General features: G+C 40.1%; 1 protein-coding gene across 1 annotated transcript in view; it reads left to right on the top strand.

Moving 5' to 3' along the window:
* The window catches only part of LOC128119456 (A disintegrin and metallopeptidase domain 3-like), a 46,111-nt gene extending 28,703 nt beyond the window's left edge, over positions 1-17,408 (top strand). Inside the window, exons 12-19 of the mRNA XM_052752843.1 lie at positions 1,899-1,997; positions 3,843-4,038; positions 4,490-4,577; positions 4,814-4,994; positions 12,629-12,715; positions 14,155-14,269; positions 16,090-16,258; positions 17,324-17,408. Coding sequence (XP_052608803.1) covers positions 1,899-1,997; positions 3,843-4,038; positions 4,490-4,577; positions 4,814-4,994; positions 12,629-12,715; positions 14,155-14,269; positions 16,090-16,258; positions 17,324-17,408 — 1,020 coding nt within the window. The remainder of the gene's footprint in view (positions 1-1,898; positions 1,998-3,842; positions 4,039-4,489; positions 4,578-4,813; positions 4,995-12,628; positions 12,716-14,154; positions 14,270-16,089; positions 16,259-17,323) is intronic.
* Positions 17,409-19,082: the final 1,674 nt, after the last annotated feature.

Here is a 19,082-nt window from a genome sequence, read left to right as displayed (position 1 = left end):
TAAAGCTCCCACAGTACAGCACCTTTCCACACAAGGAAAGCTAGCCAGGAGGGAGGCCGCTCCCAGGTCAGGCTTGGTTTCTCTATGGCTTCTGACAGAGTATGCGATGTCTTCAGAAACAGGGTCCTTCCATCAAGTTCTGTTGGATAACTCAGAGCAATGGCAGAGACCTGTATTTTTTTGGAGGGGGGTAGATTCTATAAGACCCATCAACCGACAACTTCATACCTGGTGACGGGGCTTTTTGTTTGATAACCTATGGCATCTGGGAGAGGCATTGTCCCTCGGTGCAGGATAACTGCATCCAAACTCATATGGATATATTAGGAAACTTGGAAAATAGCATATTTTAAAATAATCTATTACTTGCTATTGCAGTACCAGCCTTCCTGGGTAGGAAGCATTCCACAAGATAAGAAAGTATGTATTAAAGATAATTAAATGATATCTATCTATAGGTATTGGAATGATCCATTAAGTTTGGGAAATGCAGTACAGGTTTTTTTCTTTCTTTCTTTCTGTCCTCCAGGATAATGGGTTTAGTGTATCAAACATTAGCTATAAACTACTTCATCAGTTTGATGATAGCTACCTCACCGCTGTTTTCCATCATCTCGGTCGTCTTCTGTTCTGCAGCTTTTAATAAATAGAAGCTTTCGGACTCAGGATAGCATTTTTTTTTTCCCTGTATGGATACCTAATTATTTAGGGTAACTTGTTGAAAAGACTATCTTTTCCAAATTCACGATCCCTGGCTCCTTTAGGAAGAAATGATTGATCGTGTACTTTATAATTTTAATTTATATGAAGTAGGACATGCTTTTGAACATTAATTGCATAGTGTGTGTTTTTCTTATTCCCTGAACGAAGTTTTTTTTTTTTTTTTTTTTTTTTTTTTTCCTTATGGCTCCTGGTTAAGAGAGAGCAACTAGAGCAAGTACCGTAGTTGGTTGAGAAGAAGTGAGAAGTGGGAGGAGAGTGTGTTCAAGAGGTCAGTTGTGTTCTCTGTAGAAAAGGCAAGGTACGCCGGGCGGTGGTGGCGCACGCCTTTAATCCCAGCACTCGGGAGGCAGAGCCAGGCGGATCTCTGTGAGTTCGAGGCCAGCCTGGGCTACCAAGTGAGTTCCAGGAAAAGGCGCAAAGCTACACAGAGAAACCCTGTCTCGAAAAACAAAAAAAAAACAAAAAAAACAAACAAAAAAAAAAAACAAAAAAAGAAAGAAAAGGCAAGGTAGGACTGAAAGCAGGAAGGCTGGTGAACTTAAGTACTGAGGGACAGCTCCCCCTCACAGGTAGGTCCCAGTTGTCAAGAGCCTGTCCCTAGTGTGTTTCGAGAAGGGGAAATATTGTATTAATTTGTAAGAGCTCCACAAAGGAGGTGTTTGGGGGGGGTATACACTTTGGTTTGGTCAGTTTGAATTTAAAAGGTGTTGTGAAAAGTGGTTGGAGCCATGTGGCTTATTGAAAGAAATCGGCAATAAACAAGCACCCCAAGATGAAAACACACAGGAGCCTTGACCTAGCCTAGACCCACAGGATGAAGTGAAATACCACCATTCCTCTGCCTCTGTCCCGCGGGCAGGCCTATAGAGATGATGGCTGCACGTGTCTATGTTAACCTGACTGGTGAGAGGCTCACCACAAACACCCGCGTGCAGTGCACTATGCCGTGACGTTGGCCACCGTGTCAACGGACGCTAGAGACCGTTGGCTCCCTATAGCTTTACGAGACCACAATTTAAGGATGGTCTGTTGTTGGCAGGGCTGCGACTATTAGGAGACGTTTGCAAACTAGTGAAAAGTCACTAGCAGCCCACAGCTGTACTTTGAAAAGAGCTGAAAGTTGTTGATCTGATTTCTAACGCCTATGTGTACCTTAATTGTATTTGCTTCTCTAGACCTGTCGTCTTAAAGGATGTTGTAACGCTGAGTCTTGTACTCTGAGAAAGCCTGCAGCATGTGGGTCAGGGGCGTGCTGTGACAGAAGGACATGCAAGGTAAGCCCCCAACACAAACATGAAGACCTTTCAGGAGTCTTTAGTATACTGCTTTTCTAGCTGCTGGAAACAGCCTTCAAATTTTTTAATTTGTGTTCTCTCCTGAGAGCTTTCTTTTGGTCTAAGTCTTAAAAATTAGAAGATGAGGCCGGGCGGGCGGTGGTGGCGCACGCCTTTAATCCCAGCACTCGGGAGGCAGAGCCAGGCGGATCTCTGTGAGTTCGAGGCCAGCCTGGTCTCCAAAGCGAGTACCAGGAAAGGTGCAAAGCTACACAGAGAAACCCTGTCTCGAAAAACCAAAAAAAAAAAAAAAAAAAAAAAAAAAAAAAATTAGAAGATGATCATTTGGAGCACTTTTTTTTTTCAGGGAAATGTGTCGTTTCTCCAGGGGGTAGATATTAAGGATATTTTCTAATTCCTATTATGTCCTTGATTTCAACCTGTGGGTCACTTTCTCACCTCTGTTTTTTATCGCGTTTCAACTCTGTCCCAAAGACATCTCCAGTCGTGGCCTGCTGTATCATTCAACATTGCTGTGCCATGAATTTTTCTTAGTCGTGTCTGAACGTAGTTCTTTATGATCAAATAATGTACAACAAAATGAGAAGTAACTGACAAATGAGAAAGTCTGTCTGACAAAACATCAATAGCAAATCCCATCCTGAGAACCATAAAAAGGGATCAGGGCAGGTGAGCCAGTGGTATGGAGCAGAGAAACATGGAAGTGTGCCTCTGGCAGGGAGTCTTCTCTGAGAACCAATGGTTAGAGCCATAGGTTCTTTGTTTTCAAAGAAATGAGGAGATGAATGGAGCGGCCACATAGGGCATTCACCCCTGACAATAGACTTTGTACTTCTCCTGCTAGAGCCCCTGCCTTAACTTTTAATCTCTAGGTAGTGCTCTTCTGTATGAGCCCATCTTTTGTAGTGAAAATTCAGAGCGCTGGTCATTAGGGAGAGCTTCTTCAAGAACCGCTAAGTAAGCTATATGAGTCCATACTCATTTTGTAAGATAGGAAAACTAGAAGTAGAGCTTTGCTCACAGCTGCTGTGCATTTTCTTCTCAGCTTTATTGACTCCGAGTGGGCAAGGCCCCACTCTCTACTTTGTGTTCTTGCAAATGATCGAGCTTCTACCAGACCATGTCCAAATCCAAAGAGATTTGAGCCAATCATTTTCCTTAATGCTTTCGTTTCAGCCACAATTGTACATGCAAAGCTATGATGGGCATCCATAGGACCAGCTGCTTTAGCCACAGGTACTAGTGATAAAGATGTTTGTAACCAACACTTAGACACTCTTACAGGCCACGTTGAATACAACTGGCACCATATTATAATTATGGTCCCTGGTGTATAGACAAGAAAAAATAATGAATCCTTGAATTGAAGTAAGCGGTGAGTGGTATCTTTGTTCTGTGTATCTTTTGAGAGTCTGTTTTCTTGATGGTTCTCAAACAAGCTCTGGCCCCATGTTATAGATATACATCATTGCATCCTTTTCTTTCTTTCTTCCTTTCTTCCTTTCTTTCTTTCTTTCTTCCTTTCTTCCTTTCTTTCTTTCTTTCTTTCTTTCTTTCTTTCTTTCTTTCTTTCTTTCTTTCTTTCTTTCTTTCTTTCTTTCTTTCCTTCCTTCTTTCCTTCTTTCTTTCTTTTCTTTCTTTCTTTCTTTCTTTCTTTCTTTCTTTCTTTCTTTCTTTCTTCCTTTCCTTTTTTAAAAAATAACTGACTTTTTGTCCATATGGCATCATCTTTCAAAGGAGTAGAAAAATCTTCTCTTACCTAAGTTCCAGGAAGAAGAGAACCGAGTCACCCTGACAAAAGCTAATCTGTTCTTTGTCTCTCAGGTAGCCGAAAGAGGGCATCTGTGTAGGAAAAGCACAGACTTGTGTGATTTCCCTGAGTTCTGCAATGGACAGTCTGAACACTGCGTCCCCGATGTCAAAGCTGCTGACCTAGAACCATGCAACAACTACACTGCCTATTGCTTTGGTGGGATCTGCCGAGACCTGGATAGGCAGTGCATGGATTTATTTGGAAAACGTATGAGATGTACCTCCTTTTTTGTTTTTGGTGGGGAGGATTATTTTTTAAATTGCTGTTATTTTAAAGTCATGAATCTATCCTGTAGCCTTATTATAAAATATTGATCTACACCCATATTTGAAAATCAAAGCAAAGCAAATCCTTTCCGTGTCAAAAAGGAAGAGACTATCATGTTGAAGCCATATAGGATATGAGTTAGGGTTGAAGCCATTGGTGGGGGAAGAGTAGAGTATTAGTGTATGGCTTTGAGGAGAGAATGGCTTTTTCAACAGTTCTCCTTCACACAATACATTTTCTTCCTGAGTACTTTTTGGTTGATTGGTACCCACTGTTCCCATTTACACTTCAAGACACTGTCTCAGTATAAATATCCTCTACTTTAAAGTATTGTAAATTACTTTTTGACTTTTAGCATGTGAAAGTTGAAATTCTTTTTTTTTTTTTTCAGATGCTAGGGGTCCTAATTATTTGTGTATACAAGAAGTGAATATTCAAAATGACAAATTCGGAAACTGTCATGGACGCTGTAATTATAGGTACATGCTCATCAAATTGTACATTTCCCATGTGTGGTGTGTGTTGTGCAAAGAGGTGCACCTAGTGTTTGCAGGCAGGTCACGTGTTGCCTGTCATAACAGGTACATGTTCTCAACCGCTTGCTATTATGGTCTGCTTGAAGGTTTTGAATTATCCTTATACATTGAATTATTATTGAACTAATGGATAAGACTGCTAAGTGACAATATACAACTTTTCTGCCTTATATTTCCAGTGCTGTATTTTGTGGAAAAGTAGCTTGTATCTGGGACCGTACAGAAATCATATCAACAGATAAATATGATGTCCAGTATACTTACATTGGTGGCCATGTGTGTGTGTCCGCACATTTAAGAAACCCTGAGGGCACTGATGATACCTATGTACATGATGGTACCATTTGTGGTGGTGGCAAGGTACAGACACTTTTACTTGATGTTTATGCATTGTATATTTATAATTATTTTATATTTATATTTAATATTTATATTATATCATATATATAAAATTTATGAATGCCTATGAATGTGAACATACATATACATGAGTGTGCACACAATTTCTTTTGCTTCATTAAAATAGTGAAGTATAATAGCATATAACTAAAAAGATGTAACAATATCCATTGGTTTGTGTGATAACCTGTATTTTAAAAGGATTTTAAAAAGGAAAACCCAATTTTAAAAGGAAAATCAAAGTTGTTATTGGTCAAAGATACTTTCATTTTGTTAATATTTTTCTTAGGATTTTGACTATTGATACTTAAATGTGTTTTCTCACACTTGAATATCTGAACTTCCTTCTTAGGCTAGGATCTGATCTGTAATAATTCATATAAACCACAAACAAAAAAGTCAAAAAACATACTAAAAAAATCACAACAAAATGTCAGGTTGTCAGAATAATATCAATAATATTAAAGAAAAATGAAAGATTCAAGTGTTTAGTCAAAGATAATTATTTTACTATTAATAAAGTACATCATGTACTTTTCTATTTTCATAATAACCTAACACTCCCAATCACAATATTATTATAAAAGTAATTTCCCTTCTCTAAGACACAATAATAAAACACAAGGTTCAAGTGTCATTTCCTTTTTTTTAAATGAAAATTCCCAAAAGTCTAACAAAGATTTTAGATAGGTAATTGTAGGGCCTTAAAGCAAATAGGCTGAGGCTGCTTCAAAAACAAAACAAAACAACAACAACAAAAAAAACCCTGAGGAGTACCTAAGTATTCCCACAAGACATTATTTTATTTTATTCAACAAAAAGGAATCTCAAATGGCTGAGAAACACTTAAGGAAATGTTCAATATCCTTAGTCATCAGGGAAATGCAAATCAAAACAACTCTGAGATTCCATCTTATGCCTGTCAGAATGATTAAGATAAAAAACACAAGCAACAGCTCATGCTGGAGAGGATGTGGAACAAGGGGAACACTCCTCCATTGCTGGTGGGAGTGCAAACTTGTACAGCCACTTTGGAAGTCAGTGTGATCGTTCTTCAGAAAACTGGGAATCAACCTACCACAAGACCCAGCTACACTGCTCTTGGCCATATACCCAAAGGATGCTCAATCATACCAGAGGAACACTTGTTCAACTATGTTCATAGCAGCTTTATTTGTTAGTCAGAACCTGGAAACAACCTGGATGTCTCTCAACTGAGGAATGGATAAAGAAAATGTGGTACATTTACACAATGGAGTATTACTCAGCTGTTAAAAACAAGAACACCACAAAAAAAATCATCCTGAGTGAGGTAACCTAGACCCATAAAGAAAAATGTGGTATGTGCTCACTCATAAGTGGATATTAGCTGTAAAATAGAGGGTAACTATGTTACAGTCCACAGACCCAGAGAGAGTAGGTAACAAGCAGAGTTCATGAGGGGACACCCAGATCTCCCTGGGGAGGGGAAATAGAAGAGATTTTGTGAGTGGTTTGAAGGCAGGTGGGGATGAGAACATGAGCGATCAAGTTGCGGGGGCACAGAGTGGGAGAGTGCTGAGGGGGACTGCTGGGGGCACATTTTGAGGTCAGGCAGAAGCCTGGTTCAGGAGAATCTCCCCGCTTAGACCCCAGCTTAGGAGACCCCAGGAAGGTCCCAGCTTAGACTCTTAGAAATACTGGATAAGTAGCCTGTGACCAGATTGGTACCTGGTCCAGTTGTCATCAGAGAGACATTATCCAGCAGCTGATGGAGGCAGATGCAGAGACCCACTGCCAAGCATTAGGTGGAGTTCAGGAATCTTGCTAAGGAGAAAGGTATAGGAGCAAGAAGGGTCAAGGACACCATAGGAAGGCACACACAATCAATTAACCTGGGCTCATAGGGGCTCACAGAGACTGAACCAACAACCAAGGAGCTTGCATGAGATTGACCTAGGCACTCTGCATATATGTTACAGTTGTGTAGCTTGGTCCTCTTGTGGTCCACTTAACAGCAGGAACAGGAGCTATCTGCAACTCTTTTACTGGCTTTTGGGACCCTACTTCTCATACTGGGTCCCCTTGCCCAGTCTTAATACATAGGGAGGTGCTTAGTCTTACTGCAACTTGATATGCCATGTTTTGTTGATACTCACAGGAGACCTGCCCTTTCCTAGATGGAGATGGAAGAGGAGGGGATTGGAGGGTGGGAGGGGGGATGGAGGGTGGAGGAGAAGGACTGGAAGGGGAGGATGGGTGGGGAAGACTGTAGCCAGGATGTAAAATAAATAGTTGAATAAAAAAGATGAAAGAAAAAAAAAAGAAATGAAAAAACCAAGAGGAAAATGCAAATTAGTAAAAAACTTAAAATAGAAAAAATTAAAAAAATAATCACAAAGGAACATCCTGGTGCAAGAGTACTTTTAAAAACTGAAAATATTTAATATAAATATGAAGTTATAAATACAAGAAATTGAAAATTTAAATACAAAAAGTAGATTTGGTTTTCATCCTTATGTTGTGGCCTGATCTGCTCTGTCAGATCCCAGAGTGATAGGAATGTCTTTTGTGGCTCATATGAAGCCCTTTCAATCACGCCTGAGGTTTTTAGTTATTTCCATTATGAAGTGATTAGAATGACTGAGCATCAGACCCCTGAATACCCCAGGACAGGATTAGTTGCATCAACTAAGTGAATAATTCATCGAGGAGCAGGACTTTGAGCTTCGATGCTGGTTTTCTGGAAGGATACCAAGCTGGGGAATACTCTTGGACAAAGACCGTCAGGTCTAACTATGCAAACACGCACCTTTACTTGGGAAATGATGCTCCAGGGCAGACCAGGATTCTCTTGCCTTTCCTCAAGTTCCTCACCCTGAGAAGCCCCAACATTTGTTTGTTCCTGAACTGTGTGCTTTACTTGGCAATCAACTGTCAAATGAAAGCAGAGCGATTGCTCTGAGGTCTTTGAACCACCCACGATTAGCCTCAGGTGGGAATCGAGGAATCCCCCTTCTGTATGCAGTTTTCCAGAAGCACGTGTCACCTGGGATTTGATTGTCAACTGCCATCTGTGAAGTCTTGAAGGACTGGCAGAAGTCATGAAGCCAGCACAGCTGCTTGACAAAAGTTCAGCAAAGCTGAGCCTCATGATGGCTGCCATGCCACCTTTGGTTTTCATCTCCACCTGTTACATACTTGGGGCACTTTTAATATTTGTACAATTTGAGGATATTGGGTTGATGGAAAATTCCTTATGAATCATTTATGCCTTCTCCCAGGAATGCTGCTTCTAAGCTTACCTAGGAAAGTCTTGAACATACCCCCCACACACACACTTTGAGGGAGATATCCTTATCTACTTGAAGGTCTTCCTTGTGCCTTGGAGGTCGTGACACATAAAGAAGAAGCCAGAGGTCTCTTCATGAGGCTATGAGACATTCCTGAAACATCTGTCCCTCTACTTACACAGGAACAAGATATTCAAAACAAAGTAAATTCAAAAAGGTCAGCGAGATCCGGTGGGCTAGAGGAGTTGGCCACAGTTCATATTACAAGCCTCTTCCCACTGTCCACTCAATTATGTGGCATACAACTCTGCCCTACATAGAGACATATTGATAAGTAAAGTATGTAGTGGAAAGATGATAAAAGTATGAGGTGTTAGGACCTCTCTCTCTTAGAAGTTAGCTCATATAGAGCCACTATAATGTCATATGACCAAGGAACAACAGAATGCCAGGATTAGACATATAGACAAATTCTATAAGGATATAAATGTGAATATTGATTGTATTATGCAGAATTTGAATAATAACTGCATCAACTTTAGCCTGAAGATTTTTCCTGGGCACTCTGACCACTAAGAGTTAATAATACATTGCTTGAGACGTGGCAAAATGCCCAGGGTGGTTGAAGATTTTGTTTTGGTCTAATGTCCTTGAAGCAACCAAAACAACCAGCCTGAGCACAGGCTGTCATATGCCTCTAGATTCTCAAAAACTGGGTTATGGGTTTATGAGTAAGAATGATAACTCTGTTTATTAATGATGTCAAAACTTGAGGGAAAATGATTGGAAATGATAACTCTGTTCTGTCATAGTTTATTAATGATGACTAAAAGATGAGCAAAAGGAAGTGAAACACATGTCCAAAAACAAAAATGATATGATCTATGTTATGGAACATCATGAATGTATCCCTGCTAACTAAATTCTGTATAAATAAAGAAACATTCTGGCTGCTAGTCAGTCAGGCTGCAAGATTCTCCTGACCACCATGGCCTGGCTCACTTCCTTCTTCTGCTGACTCCTTACACCCTCTGCAGGACCCATTCACCACCGGGGATGGCTCCCGGCAAAAGGCTGAGTCTTCTATTTTGTGGGATCAAGTACATACTGTAAGAAACAATGTTAGAATCCAGCCTGCGCCTCAGACTTCTGCTGTCAGATACTGACAGGCTCCCTCTTGGGACATTGAGAGTCCCAAGCTGAAAATTTTGCCAGTGTTTCACTCAGCGGGGCCATGAGTCTACATCAGAAATGGGGCACATCTTGTTCTCTACCCACTTCCCTGCCTGAGAATCAGATCCTGGCCACAGGCCTTTGTTGTGAACCTCCCCCCATCTTCAAAAGATGTAAGAAGAACCTCCTCCTCCACACCAGCTCTGAGTCCCTTCAGAGACGCACCATGCTGCTTGTCTCTGGTGCCAAGCCTTGTGCCGTCCTTGTAGCCCCACCATACTGTTGTCTATCTGTCTGCCTGTCCATAATGTTAATATGAATAGCTCCAGATAATCTCCTCATCCCTAGTAGACCATCTCTCTTTCTTCTTGAACCATTTGCCCTATCCAAAATCTAACAGATGTTTCTACACACACACACACACACACACACACACACACACACACACAAACACAGCTTTTACCTCGAAGGGAATAAGTGATAGTTTATTTTGAAGCCAAATTTTCGTGACTATGGCCTGGGAAGCCCAGAGTTACCTCATATTCCATGTTCCCATGCCGAAGCAGTTTCATGGAATTTTGTAGCAACAGAACAAAGAAAGTAATGAATAAAAGAAATTTTAAACTATGTTGGTGGATATATCAGAGAGGTGTTTTTAGCTTTGAGATTGGTGGGAACTGGTGACCTGTTAAGTTAATAGATTTCAAAAGGGTTTTATCTATTAGTCATGGGATGCTAGTTCCAACACAGAGATGGACAAAGATTAAAAACAAGTCAGTTACGCTCTAGGCCAACAACATCCCAATGTCTCTACATGACCGCAATTCTAATCAGCCAATCAGTTTTATAGACACAGCTTCTTTACAGGAGTTCTCATACACAAATGTAATGTCAGAATTTAATTGATTTGCGGGACACCTAGTTGGCATCAGAATATTTGATGATACTAAAGAGAATACAACTTATATGTATGTGTATATGCAATGAAAAATAGGAATTGATGAGACAAAGTGTGTATGTAAGGAGCGTTAATGTCTAACTCCTTATTCAGTAAATATCAAGTAGTCTTGTTACTCGAATTTTAGGTTTCCCTTTGTGGTTGCCAGATGATACAGGTAAATCAGGGTCTCCACTTGGGGTTCTTTGTCTTGCTAATAAAAAAAAATTAAGAAGGGCTCTAATCGGAGCTCGAGGACCATTTTATTAATGTTTAAAGGAAAAACCTCAGGGCAGGCAAGCTGCAAGACTTCAGCAGCTGCAGAGAAGAGAGGAAAAAGCCAGGCCATTTATGCTAGATGGTCAGACACATGGTGGGCAAGCAGCCCCACGGCAAGGAGGAAGCCAATGTGTTAAGGAAAGCATGCTTAGAAGAGAGAAAGAAGAAGAAAGAGAAAAGTCAATTCAGAAAAGCAGGCAGACTTAAAGCCCTGCATGGCTGTGGCCCACAAGTTAATGCACCAGGGGCTGGGATTCTGGGTAGGAAAAGTTCTGTGTCTCATTATAGGAAACATTACTCTACTTATTTCTATGCCTTAAGTTGAGTACCCCTTCCTAGGGATGATTCTTAACCAAGCATTGGTCCCAGCCATCTGAAATGTTAGTTCTCCACCGAGGCCAGAGATTCTATTATCCTGACCAGTTTTTTCTGCTTCTAATAGTAATAGGCATTATATGGTTTTAATAGAGCAGTGTTAAACTAATTTTTAGATATTAAGAAGGCGGCTTAGAAAAAAAATTAAGACACAGTAAATGCCAATTATAGTTTGGTCAAATAACTTAGAGCATTTGCAAAATATAAAATAATTTTTCATTCCAAGCTTCATTTTGGAAATGCCTTTAATGAGACAGAATTATGAATAAAGACAATAGAAATTTTAGGATGTTAAATTAAAATGAACATAGGGCATGGAGATTTCTGACCAAGGGCTGGGGAGATAGCTCAGCTGTTGTTAATGGTGGTTACTGCTCTTGTGAGCAACAGCGTCTGCAAGTTCATCGCTCTTCTGGCCTCTGTGGACATTGCACTAAAATGTACATCACAACTCTCTCTCACACACACATATGTACGTAATTTACAGAGAGAGAGAGAGAGAGAGAGAGAGAGAGAGAGAGAGAGAGAGAAGAGAATCCCAGAGGGTACGAAGCCAGATAAGGCTTCTAAGTGACATTAAGCTTGTTTGATATGCAAAAATAAGCAAAATATAACTTTGAGGTATTTTTTTTTTTAAATAAAGGCCTATGATTGAAAAGTTAAGCTAAAACAAGCAGAAGCAGTTAGCTAACTCGCCATCCACTGACTAAGGACATCCCAAAACATAAACCAAATAATGGAACTGGAGACCTTGAGCCTATCAAATCCAGTGTGTCCTTCCCTTCCTTCTGTGTCCGCCTGTAAAAGCTTCCCTCTGTCCTTCATCCCTGTAGCTTCTGAGTCACTTCCGGTGTGAAGCTGCCCAGTTCACCAATTTCACCTTTTACTTATGTTAAACTTTTTATCTAATTGTGCCTCAGTTTATCTCTCGAACAAAGACTGTCCCATGTGAAACACTCCATCAGATCATTTGGAAAAAGTCAGCCACTCCCCTTAGGAAATGCATCAAAAGACCTTCCAATGAAGCTAGACTTTGGTTAGAGGAATTCTAACCTGAGTGCAGTGTCTACCTTAATGTCAACTGAGTATTTACCACAAGAAGCTATTGCATCATCCTAACCTGTGAGGAAGGTTTGCACCGTCCTGAATTCATAGATGACTTAAACTGATCTGTGGAGGGATTCTACAACTCACTCCATGCTGAAGCAAAAGATGAGAGAGTGTCTCTAGTGGTGGGAAAAATGTGAGCAAGGAGCTCTGGTCTTAGCACAAGCTAGCTGTGTTTGTTCTCATGCCAACTCATTGGTGTGAATGTGGATAGCTCTGTTGCTCCAAGGGGGGAGAAAATGCATCTCGTTTTCAAAATGCAAACCCTACGAAGTACATGGGCACATCCTGCTTTCATTAGAACGACTGAGTGTTATGAAATGTAGATCAACCCATTATACATATGCTGTTCCTGTACATAATCTTTGTAGCAGATATAACTCTTCGGCTAGACTTTGTACTTGCCCGCTGTTGCTTACCTTCAGCATGGTTAGCTTTGATATGCTTTTCAGGCTTGTATCCAAGGGAAGTGCTTACGTGTGCATGCCTACAGAGGACCTTTACAATGCGACTCGGAGAAGAAGTGCCAAGGAAACGGGGTGGGTAACCGTTTTTGTTTTTTACTACGATCATCTCAAGTCACATCAACGAACCTTTTCCAGAATAACCAGGTTCAGAGTTACTTGATGTGGACATTCCTTTTCGAAAATTTCAGTTAAATAAGGAATGTAGATTGTACTACTGACTTGTATGCACCATTAGACTGTTACAGGCCAATGGAGCAAATAAGCTCTGAGTGATACACAAAAATAGAGTGTGGAGTATTGTCATAATGTTTGATTATTAACATGTCACAGTGTATTATCAAGCACCATACATATGTGGCACACCCATGTATCTGTGGGCTTTCTGGGAAGGAAGGTGCTCAGACTCTGTTTATTTTAATGTATACATTACTTCCCATCCGGCATTTAAGAAATCAGAGTTTCCCATCTACTCAGATTAGGTTTGTGTTTCGATGACCTCAGTTAATTTCCTCTCCTGTGTCTTCTATGCTGCCCTCATGATTCACACACTTACTGTCTTTCTAATAATATGTAGCTATTAGGAATACTGAAACAAAAAGTTATTATTGTATATTCAAATGACTCCATTTCCCCAAATTATGAGCAATGAAATCTAATGAGCCAAATGTAGGTAATATTTTCATTCTATCTAAGAAATACTGGGAGTTTTGTACCTACACAGCATTGTGAGAGCATGAGAACCTACATTTCCTCATATTCTGGTGAGACTGTGCCATCTCTTCCAACATGCTGAATGCATTGTTAATGCCACATAGTTAGACTTCAGTGTTTCAGTTCTGTCATACCTGTCCCTGGTATTTCCACCTCACCAGCTGTTGTGAAATTATATGGTGAGTTACGGGAGTCTGGAAGTTTTCCCAGCATGCATTTGCTTAAAATGTGTCAGCAGGGCATCTTCTTCAAAACGCGTGCTTTTTATAGCAATCGAATTGGAATTCACCTAGTTTAACTCACTTCACTTTCTCTGGGGCTGACTCCTCTGCTCCGGAGCCTCCTTCTTATTTTTGCAAGTGTCTTTCTAGCCTTCTGTATGAGTTAATATTTGCCTTTGGCCCAATGGCTCCTTTGAAGTATTTTCTTTCATCTTCCATAGACGTTTTCTCCCATCACAGCTGGGTTTTTTCTTTTAGTCTAAATTAATAATAAATTGTAATTACCACCAATTTATATTCTCTAACTTCATAGTTGCTCTATCTTTCTAACCAGTCATTTCAATGATATCAAGAACGTTATAACTTCTATTTAGAAACAACACCAACAAAAAGATAGAATTTTAAAAACCTGATGTAAGCACATTTATTGGATCATGACTATTTTTACTTTCATTTTAAAACTACATAAACTAAATTGCAATAGGTGATTAATTTACACACCCCAATTATGGATAGTAAATGACTGTTCTATATATGTAACGCTCAGGTTGCTCAGTTTTCACTTGGGTTTGGTTTTAGATTTGCAACACTCTACACAACTGTCAATGTGACGTTGGCTATGCACCTCCGGAGTGCGACATGACACCTTCATCTCCAGGAGGGAGCTTTGATGACGGATTTTGGCTACCCTTCGGTTAGTGTTCAGAGAGGGGTCCACATGTGTGTAAGTGCACTCCATCTCAACTGGTTGCTGTGGCCGTGGAAGACTTGGCATTTAAGGAGTACAACTGAGAAGCTGATGTTTCTACTTTGCTTGACATTACTTAAATTTATAGAACCACATGAGGCTATTTTAAATCTAATCTAGAAGTGTGACTATTTAACAAACCTCCTCTAATTTTGTCATGGCCTTCTTTTTATTTTGTTTCTTTTTATTGTACCTAACTAAATCCAAGAAGCACTGAGTGCTGGAATATTGACTGATCTTGTACAGGTTTTGTGCAGGTAACCATAGTTACAGGGAGTTTGTGAGTGTAACACTCATTCCAGGCTCAGAAGGTGGCGCTTCACCACACTTTCCATCCTCTGGCTCTTATGTTCTTCCTGCCCTGTCTTCTCTGAGGTTTGGGGGCAGGTCTTGATCCAGATGTCTCTTTTAAGGCTAGGAACTCAACAGCCCCTTAACTCCCCAGCATCTGGATTTCATTGGTCATCCTATGTTTCTACTCTTCTTCTTCTTCTTCTTCTTCTTCTTCTTCTTCTTCTTCTTCTTCTTCTCCTTTTGTGTGTTTTTCCTTGGCAGTTTATCTAATGCACTCTCATCAGAATCCATCACTATAGAATTAGTAGTAAATTTTTTTTTTCTCCTGGATTTTTCATGTTTTCTTCTGGTTCTGTGTTGAGACTTAGGCATCTGGGTTTAGGCCATTGATTGGAATTTTTTTTTACTAACCCACATTATTTCGGTGACAATGTTTGCAATGTTCATGGATGGCTAGGTTTCAGGGTGCCAGGCAAGACTTCTAATACAACTCAGAGTAGATTTTTTTAAGATTGACGTATTTATTATGTATTGTATATGTAGTGTTCTGCCTGCATGTATGCCTGCACACCAGAAGAGGGCACCAGATCTCACTACAGATGGTTGTGAGCCACCATGTGGTTGCTGAGAATTAAACTCAGGACCTCTGGAAGAGCAGCCAGTGCTCTTAACCATTGAGCCATCTCTCCAGCTCCTCAGAGTAGAATATTAACTACAGAAGTAACCACAATGGATAGATATGTCCACTAGTAAAGATACAGTAAAAGTCAGTTCATTATAAACAATCTTCTATCCATCTCCACTAACTTGGGGGGAATAAAGGTACAAAGATAATCTGTAGCATATCTTAAGATGTGAGTTACTTATGGTAAGATTTAGAAGAAATGAGCTGAGACTATGGGTTATTATTTAAGTAAAGAAAAAAATAGTAGAGGACGGAAAGGTAAGTAAGAGGGAGCGACTTATTGTTAGAGTAACTGGAGCACCAGAAAAATGTAATTAAAAAGTGAATAAGGAGTGGAGAAAAGACTGTGAAGTATGAAAAAGAGAGAAAGGGTCTGGGTTGTGGGCAAGTGAAGTCATTGAGAGAAGGTAGCTGAAAAGGCTCAGAAACAGAACAGCTGTAAAACAGCGGAATGCTTTTAAACCCACAGACAATCCAATTCAAGGGGGCAGATTTTTGAAACAACAGAATAAAATAAAAATAAAGTAAAAAATATATATATATAGCTCCAGGCCACATCTTTTTCTTGCTAAGATACGTGTTGTTTTTCTCTCTCTGATTTAAGAGACCAAATAGTTCTACGCAAAGGAACGTTTGAATTCATAGACCGTACATAAACATTAATTCAAAATGAACCAACAGTCTATAAAAGTAAAACTGAGAAGCCAGAGAGGACAAAACAGTAATTCCAGTCACTCGCTGGTCTGTCACGGTTTTTGAAAAGTTCAATGGTACTTTCCATTTTCAGAGAAAAGCACACCTTTGATTGTCAAGCAGCGTGGTGCTCGCTATAAAAAGGGACTTTTGATCAGTTTCTATGTTTTCCTGCCTTTCCTCATCATGTTTGCCATCTGTGTTATTAAGCAGAATATCCCAAAGGGATTCCAGCACAAGGAAGAGACTGTAGTGAGTGGAGGGTAAGTAAACACGTTACTATGAAAAATGCACCAGGGAAGTGTTTGAACCCAGTTAAGTAATGTAAATATGGCTTTTTGGATGGATGGTTGATTAGACGAATTGCTAGAACTACTAAGCAAAAGGTTTTCAGGATATACCGAAGCTTATTTCAATTTTCTGGCGGGCATCCTTTCATGTCCTGATGTGCCAAAGACAATTGGAGCAACCCAGTAAATCCTCAGGATGTCAAGTGAAAACCCTCAGGAGCTGTAATTCATTTAGAAGGTGAAGTTGATTTCCTGGGCCACCCAAGTGTCCTCACATTGCAAGTCATCTTGACACCCAGGGGATCAATGGAGACAAATTGGGAGCAGATCTGGGCGTAGAATGTGTAGAAGGCAAGAGAAACGGGAGTTCAGAACAAGACAGATCATGGCTCGGAGCACTGCTCCAGAATGCGCATGCAGTTAATAGCACACGTGTGGTTCTAAACTGCAGTTAAGGGGTTGGGCCGCTTTCGTCTGAGCCGTAACATCCGTGCAAGCTGCACTTCGTTTAGTGGTGGCTCAGGGAAAGCGGATCTGCTGAAGCAAGGGTAAACAGCGAGTCTCGCAGTCCCATCCCGTAAGAAAACCATGATGCCAAATTTCCGGCGCCATCTCTAGTTCCGAGATTAGGCAAGGAGGCGGCAGCAACTAGTTCAGTTCAGGGCGCTGTTCCTGGTGACTTATGGAGACATCTGTAAAATCATCAGATTGTTTCAGAGTCACCATATTACATGACAATGGGCGTAAAGATTCCTGTACTGTTGGGACATTTGGGGGAAAATCTGGATAATTACCAGAAAATTTGACTGTTGGAAGAAATGCCACAGTTAGGAATCATGGTTTTCAAAAATTTGACAAAACCCTGTCAAAGCAGTGTAAGATTTACAAATACAGGTGGTTTCAGGTTAGCAAAAGGACAGATTCTAGTGGGGCCCAAGGCACAGAAGTGGGGCCCTCTGCACTCCATGGATGGTGATTGCTGTGCCTGCCTTTGACCAGCACATTGGTGCCAATCTTTCTGTTTCCATCTTTAAACAGATTACCAGGCATCTATCCATGCTCGCAACCTTTTAGGTCATATTCTCCAGATGGAGCAGCAAAGAAGTATGCAAAAATCACCTAAAGTTACCTGCGCTCTACTTGAGTTGATGATTCCCTAGATAGGTGTTCAAACACTATAATGGCAGGCCTAGTGTATTATCCTAGTGTGTTATAAGGAATCAAAGAGTTTTTTTTTTTTCATACCACTAATGTTGCTAAATGTAGTTGAAAGATCTTATTAGGAGCTTCATTAATGAAGGTTAAATCCATCTAAATAATTATGTACAGTTGCTTGATGGAAACAAAACTAGAGAGGGCTAAGAACTTGAAGATATATATGTAGATGTATACAAATATTAATAGCTGCTTTGTTGGGTATTTTAATATCTCATTCATTTCCACGTAGACGAGATAGAAGGGAACAATGGTTAGACTATTAGTTTTGAAATCCAAAACTATAAACAAACAAACAAATAAATAACAACCCAGAAGGGTGCATAAAGTCTTTGAAAGTTAAGATTTGAAAAGCCCAAACACTGGAATGCCTCACCATTGGCTGTCACCTGCAGAGAGGGTATTGATACATAGTTATTGATCATTTAGCATCAATCAGGCTCTTGACACTTTTTGTGACTTTTTTCCCCTAAATGACAGTGTTATATAATCCTGAGAACAATACTATCTCTTTTGTACAGATCGATTTTAGAAGACAATGAAAAAGGCAGCCACCAGTGACAGCGCCAAAGGTGACTGAAGACAAAATGCTGACAAAATGTTGTAACTAGACTCCGAGAGCAGACCCTCAGCATGCATACATAGCTGTTTCTGTATTTCCTCAGGCAGACTCCTAATCGATCATTTTTCATGCCCCAACAAGGCCAACAGAAAGCATTTCCTATTAGTATTCTTTTTCATTGGTTTGGAAAGCTTCAATGTAAACTGCCAGTAATCAGATTTTTATAAGAAATCTCTTTAAAGGGATTTTCAGTATTTTCTTAAAGCATTTACAAACAAACACACCTCTTCATGTAAGGAGCTAATTTGCAAATGTACGGGAGCTTGTCCTCTGACATTTACACATTCTTCTTCATCACTGAGACTCTATGGGAATTGTTACTCTGCTTTTGAAAGGAAGAAGTAGATACAAGAAGTTGTAACAATGCCTCATGCTTACAGAATGTCAGAAAATTGTGCCGTTGTAGTTTAAGGCACGCAAGCTTCTCAAGTTCTGACTGTCAGAACTCACTTGACACACATACCCCCTACAATATACCTGGGAACAAGGGGTGGAGTTTACGTTGATGGGAGGACCGGGAGAGATGACAGGACACAACTTCTTGCAAACCAGAAAGACAATTCTTTATCATAAGATAAGATAAAAGAGACATCCACATATACTTTACAAGATTTTTGTTTATATAAAATTAAAGAGATTTAATATACCACATCTGAACAAATAGAAAAATTCCAAACCTCAACAAAGCATTACCTCAAACATCCATCCAATTATATATCTGTCATTGATTTACATCTGACTCTACTAAGTAAGCAGATTGCTGTATCCTTATCTGTCACTCAACATTGGGGTGGGGCAGTGGAGACACAGCAAGACTGAAACTTCTTATTTAAAATTGTAAACATCTCAGCACCCATCCTATTGCCCATATCCTGGCAGTATGTTCGAACAGGGTACCCAGATGACATCAGAGGTACCAATTGTCTACTGCCGGTGTGTAGTCCGCAGACACACAGCTAG

Source organism: Peromyscus californicus, unplaced genomic scaffold (assembly GCF_007827085.1).
Source record: "Peromyscus californicus insignis strain IS unplaced genomic scaffold, ASM782708v3 Scaffold_23__1_contigs__length_62951481, whole genome shotgun sequence".
Lineage (NCBI taxonomy): Eukaryota > Metazoa > Chordata > Mammalia > Rodentia > Cricetidae > Peromyscus > Peromyscus californicus.
This window is presented reverse-complemented; position numbering and strand designations above follow the sequence as displayed.